At 34.4% G+C, this 5,848-nt stretch overlaps 2 protein-coding genes across 2 annotated transcripts in view; one reads left to right on the plus strand and one right to left on the minus strand.

Moving 5' to 3' along the window:
* Positions 1-3,276, minus strand: part of LOC107715191 (uncharacterized) — a 6,774-nt gene extending 3,498 nt beyond the window's left edge. Inside the window, exons 1-4 of the mRNA XM_016521251.1 lie at positions 3,176-3,276; positions 2,167-2,872; positions 959-1,059; positions 22-138 (exon numbers count right to left, since the gene is read on the minus strand). Coding sequence (XP_016376737.1) covers positions 22-138; positions 959-1,059; positions 2,167-2,872; positions 3,176-3,271 — 1,020 coding nt within the window. The 5' untranslated portion in view covers positions 3,272-3,276. The remainder of the gene's footprint in view (positions 1-21; positions 139-958; positions 1,060-2,166; positions 2,873-3,175) is intronic.
* A 1,545-nt stretch (positions 3,277-4,821) lies between these two features.
* Positions 4,822-5,848, plus strand: part of LOC107715463 (alpha-actinin-2) — a 45,240-nt gene continuing 44,213 nt past the window's right edge. Inside the window, exon 1 of the mRNA XM_016521614.1 lies at positions 4,822-4,994. Coding sequence (XP_016377100.1) covers positions 4,860-4,994 — 135 coding nt within the window. The 5' untranslated portion in view covers positions 4,822-4,859. The remainder of the gene's footprint in view (positions 4,995-5,848) is intronic.

Consider the following 5,848-nt stretch of genomic DNA (forward strand, 5'->3'; position numbering starts at 1 on the left):
TGTGTGTGTGTGTGTGTTTACCTGTATGGTTTTGCGCAGGTGTGTGATTTTGTCCGTCTGTAGGAGTCTGCGTGTCAGAAAACCTCGAGCCACGGCAGTAAGACGACAGAGAGGCTTCATCTGCTCCACACACACCTCCTGTACAGTAACACACGTCATATTTCTATATATAGCAGTGTTATTTTAGTAGCATTGATGCACTATTATAGTTTTCGAATTGGATTGATTTTTTTCATTTCGTATTTGTCATTTAATTTTTCTGTGTACTGTAGTATTTATTTAGTTTTTAGTTATTTTAATACTATGGAAATGTTGCCTTGGAAACTATCTGTCAAGTAATGAAAATGTTTATAATTAATAATATTTAAAGACCCTACTGAACATCAAAAATTTGTTTGACAGTCAAGCCACAATGCATTGTTTTTATGCTTCCAAAATTGGTTTTGATGACTAAATAAACACAATTAGTCTAAATTAGTCTACTTGCATGACTTAATTTACCTCAAAGAAAAACTGACCATCAGAAGTTAATCTAGGAGAGCAGTTCTTAACCAAAGGGAATAATCACATTTATTACAATTATCTAACAGAATTTTAATACTAAAATGATGCAATCATATTTCCCCACAACAACTGTTGTTTTTATTAAGGAACTACAGTTCTTGAAACTTGTGGAATCACTAAATAATTGTGGTTGATTTATTTAATATATCTCAGTTTGTTTTCATGAGAGTTTAAAAGCAGCGAAATAATCCCATCATCTTAGTGACAAAAATATCATGCAAAACACAACTGCAGAAAGTTAATTTTGCAGCATGAAGCCCTGGCCGGAGCGACACACTCACATCAGCTGTCTGTGTTTCTGCTGCATTATATCTCAGTCATGTGTCACTTTACATAATGCATAATGCCTTATATTGTCTGGTGTGTGTGTGTGTGTGTGTGTGTGGAGCGATACCTGCTGGAGGTGTTGTGTTTGTCTCTCCTGCGAGATCTGCGGAGCATGTTCTCTCTCTAAACGCTCATGCAACATTTCCAGAGCCTGAATCTGCTGCTCCACTGCGAACGCACACAGACACACAGAAGCTGCATGTGCAGGAGAAGACCTTTAAATCAGCATGCAAATAATGCAAGTTTTCCTTGAGGAAATGTAAGTGGTGTGAAACTCACCAGCACAATGATAGAATGATGTGAGAGGCTGCCAGTGCATTAATAAGCAGTTACTACGGTGTTGGTTTTAAGGGTAGCTAGGGTGGTCGTTTAGCAGCCAGAGTTCACCTTTAATTTTATTTTAACCAGGCCAGTGTTATTTTAGTATCACCGAGATACTATTCGAAAATATGAAAAGATATAAAAATATAATATAAATAATATTTTTCAGTTAGTTTTTCTTTTTATGTTATTTTATTAGTTTTTTTTATATTAAAAATCTATATTAAAAAATAATATATGTAATATAAATTATATAATATATATATATTTTATATTTTCAATTTGTTTTTCTGTTTACATTATTTTATTAGTTTCATTTTATTACTTTTTCTTTTTATATAAAAATATATGCTAACAAATATTATATATATTTTTTTATTTTGATTTAATTTCAATTTTTTCTATTTTGCATTTTATTTAAATTTTGAAGTTTTAATAATTTTGTTGTGTTTTTGTCATTTTTTAAAATGTTTTTATATATATATATATATCTATATATATATTTTTTTTTTGGATTTAATTTCTATTTTTTTATTTTGCATTTCATTTAAATTTTGAAGTTTTAATAATTTTGTTGTGTTTTTGTCATTTTCTTTTTATTTGTCATTTTTTAAAAATATGTCTTTGTTTAAACATGTCTATTCTTCTTTCAATATTTCTATAGTTTTTTAAATTTAAGTTTTAGTTTTAGCTATTTTAATACATGTTAAACTAAATGAAAATGAGAAATGCCTTGGCAACTATGTATCTGAAATGAAATATTTAGTCTTTTTTTTTAATATTTGATTTTATTTCAGTTCAAGTTTATTTTACTTCAAATAACAAGATCTCTAGTCTCTTTCAAACAGTCTCTATCTCTCAACATTCTATAAACATCTATCATAACCATCTGATGTGATTTTGGTCAGCTTTCAGACATGTAAACCATCAGTTCAGGCCTGATCTCTTACTAACCTCCAGTGAGCTGTTTGAGGTTCATCTGTTCATCCAGGAGCTGCTGTGAGTGTCTTTCTGTCTCTAATCTGCTTGGGTTCGGCCCGACTGAATCCACCTGTGGTCTGTTCAGAGATGGCGAGGGGTTTTCCACATCATAGGATCGGTTGAGGGGCGCCGGGGGTGAGCGCCGGGGTTTCTCATGGCTCACATCTTGCGTTTCATCTAACCCGGTCATTCCTGTCCAGCTGCTGGGTGTGGAGGTAATGATTGACAGCTGTCTATCACTGAACTCTGAACCGCTGCAGTTCCGTTCCGCAGCAGAAGAGGGCGGTGAAGATGCCGTGAAAGCTGAAGGTTGCTCATTGTTTTTAGATCCAGTGGTGCTGAGCTCAGACTCGCTGACGGGGCTGGAGATGAAGATGTTTCTGGGCTGAGGGCTGGGTAACTGTGCGTAGGAGCCCGTCAGGCTGGAATCAGGGGATTCTGGGTCCGAGCCGTCTCTGGACTCGTCAGATGCCAGCTTCTCCATGCGCTGGTTGAGCAGGCGGAGGGTCTCTCTCTTCAGAGAGCTGCTGGGACTGAGCGTCTGCTTCTGAGCCGGAGCCGTACACGGCCTCACGCTGGTTCTGATGGAGCGCATCGGGCTTGTTTTGGACCCGAGAGTCAGAGAGGAGTCTGATGTGGGCGTCACTGCGCAGTCCAGCTCCTTCTGCACTTTCTTCAGCTGCGGGAACAGAAAATAGACATAGGTGTAAACTAGATATCCAGCAGCAGATATTGCACTTTATTCAGTGTGTGTCTCTGTCTTTCTGATAACAATTTTAAAAAAAAATTATTAAATACATACTTAACACTTGAATGGTTTGCTGAATTATGTTAACGTGTTAACAAGAGTGTTAAGGCCCTGGTTTTCAGTATTTGTGAGTGTCAGTAAGCGTTTTGATGGTTGTTTGAGTGTAATGGGGCGTTTAGTAGGTGTTGAACAGTGTAATCTGTACAGTTTGCAGTAAAGCAGTGTGAAACTGACCTGGATGTTGTTGAGGACGTTGTGCACTCGCTCCAGAAGAGCGTCTGTCTGTCTCCTTCTGTCTCTCTCCACCGCTGTCTGTCTGTCTTCAGCCATCCACACACACACACAAACACACACACACACCTTCTTGACATTTCTTGACATACTACAAATATGCATAAAATATTATTTACAAAAGATTTAGTTTCTATTAAGTCGCATTATTGTTTTTTCTACCCATTACAGTATTGCACTTAGATTTATTACTTATTTCTTATGTATTTTATGTATTTAAATCTAATTCTTATTTACTTTAATTTTATTTTTATTATTTATTCCGGTTTTTATATATTTTATTTTATATATTAATTGTTCCTCTATACATTATATTCATTATTATTTATTACAATGTCAGTACTTTACTGTTCTATTATTTATTTTATGTATTTTTATGTATTTATTCAAATCAAAATTTTATTTACTTTAATCTTATTTTATTATCTCTTCCTATTTTATATACTGTATTTATCAATTGTTCATATATACATTATTATATGCATTATTATTTATTAATGTCAGTACTTTACTGTTATATTATTTATTTATTATTTCTTTTATCTATTTGTATTTATTTATTTTAATCTAATTTTAATTTACTTCAATCTTATTTTTGTTATTTATTTTATTTATTAATTGTTCATCTATATATTATTATGTGCATTATTATATATTAATATGTTAGATTTATTATTTATTTACTTGTGTATTTATATTTATTTTAGTATTTATTCCTTATTTCTTATATATTTTATTGTGTATTAATTGTTCATCTATATATTATTATGTGCATTATTATATATTAATATGTTATATTTATTATTTATTTACTTGTGTATTTATATTTATTTTAGTATTTATTCCTTATTTCTTATATATTTTATTGAATATGAATTGTTCAACTATATATTATTATAAGCATTATTATTAATATTTCAGTACTGTACTGTTAGATTTATTATTTACTTATTTATCCATTTGTATTCATTTTAATCTGATTTTATTATTTATTCCTTATATATTTTATGTAGTTTATCATTAAGCGTGTGGTTCTCACCAGCGGCTGTAAGAGTCTCCTGCCGCGGAAGTGAATGTCAGACAGCGCCCTCTGCGGCCGCGGTGAGGTACTGCAGGCGGCCGGCAGCAGCGCGTTCATTGTCCTGCTGTAAAACTGCTCATAACTCTCCATTTCTCTCAATAAGAGACACCCAACACACCTAAAAAATACATTGGGTTATTGAAGCCGACCTAACCGAGGCTTAATCTACAGGTTTAGCATTAATGCTACAGTATGTTTTCATACCATGAAGACATTTTAATCACTCACCGCTGTACAGCCGGAATCTCTGTCTAATACCTTTAACCAAATACCTTTTGTCTAACAGATATATTGAATTATTACAACAATTTTAAGAGTTTGTTTGCTTATGCTCCGTTTCCTCGTTCATGCTTTCGCGCAGCACGGCGGTTACAGACACGTTGCATAGCAACCGCGGAAAGCCCCGCCTCCTGTCTAACGTAGTTTGGTCACGTGCTCAGCCGGTGGGCGGTGACGTCAGCGGCCAGTGCAGTTATCTGGCGGCGGATGGTGAGCGCGCACGCAGACGCACAGCAGGATCACAGAGAGACGCCGCCGCCGCCGCTGATGATGATGATGATGATGGAGATGCAGTATAATAACAATAATAACGGATATGGTTTGAATGAGTACATGATCCAGGAGGATGACTGGGACCGAGACCTGCTGCTCGACCCCGCCTGGGAGAAACAGCAGAGGAAGGTAATAATAATAATAATAATAATTATAGTGCAAACGGAGTGAATGATTTACAAAAATAACAAAATGTGCAAAATAAAATACATGTACAGACTAAATTAACAATCAAGAAATTTAACAAGCAATAGGTTAACTGACAATAAGCAAGTCAAGTTTATTTATACAACTCATTTCATATCAAACTGAAAAGAGAAATTAAAACATAAAAGTCAAGTCTAATGTGATACAATAAAATAAAATTAAAAAAGTATAACAATTTAAAAATATTTAAAAGAGCACCTTAAAAAAGTTAAGATGAAAAATAATTTGTAAAAATGTCTAAATAATCAGTAGTGCAAGATAAAAGTACAGGGTAAAATATGTAATAATCCACAAATTTAACAGAAGCAATACATTAATTGACAATAAGCAAGTGTATTTATGCAGCTCATTTCATACGCAAAATAAAAGTAAAGAATAAATGTAACAAATAACAGATTGTGTGTGTGTGTGTGTGTGAGTGTGTCTGTCTGTGTGTGTGTGAGTGTGTGTGTGTGTGTGTCTGTGTACCGGTTTATATATCCTGGTGGGGACTTAAACCTGACTACACACAGATTCATGGGGACTCGTGTCACGGTGGGGACCTAAATTGTGGTCCCCACGGGTACAAAAGCTTATAAATCACACCGAATGAAGTTTTTTGAAAATCTAAAAATGCAGAAAGTTTCCTGTGAGGGGTAGGTTTAGGTGTAGGGTGATAGAAAATATGGTTTGTACAGTATAAAAACCATTATGCCTATGGAGAGTCCCCACAAGGATAGCTGACCAGACAGTGTGTGTGTCCGTGTGTGTGTGTGTGTGTGTCTGTGTCTGTGAGA

The sequence above is a fragment of the Sinocyclocheilus rhinocerous genome, unplaced genomic scaffold (genome assembly GCF_001515625.1).
Source record: "Sinocyclocheilus rhinocerous isolate Xijiao unplaced genomic scaffold, SAMN03320098_v1.1 scaffold852, whole genome shotgun sequence".
NCBI lineage: Eukaryota > Metazoa > Chordata > Actinopteri > Cypriniformes > Cyprinidae > Sinocyclocheilus > Sinocyclocheilus rhinocerous.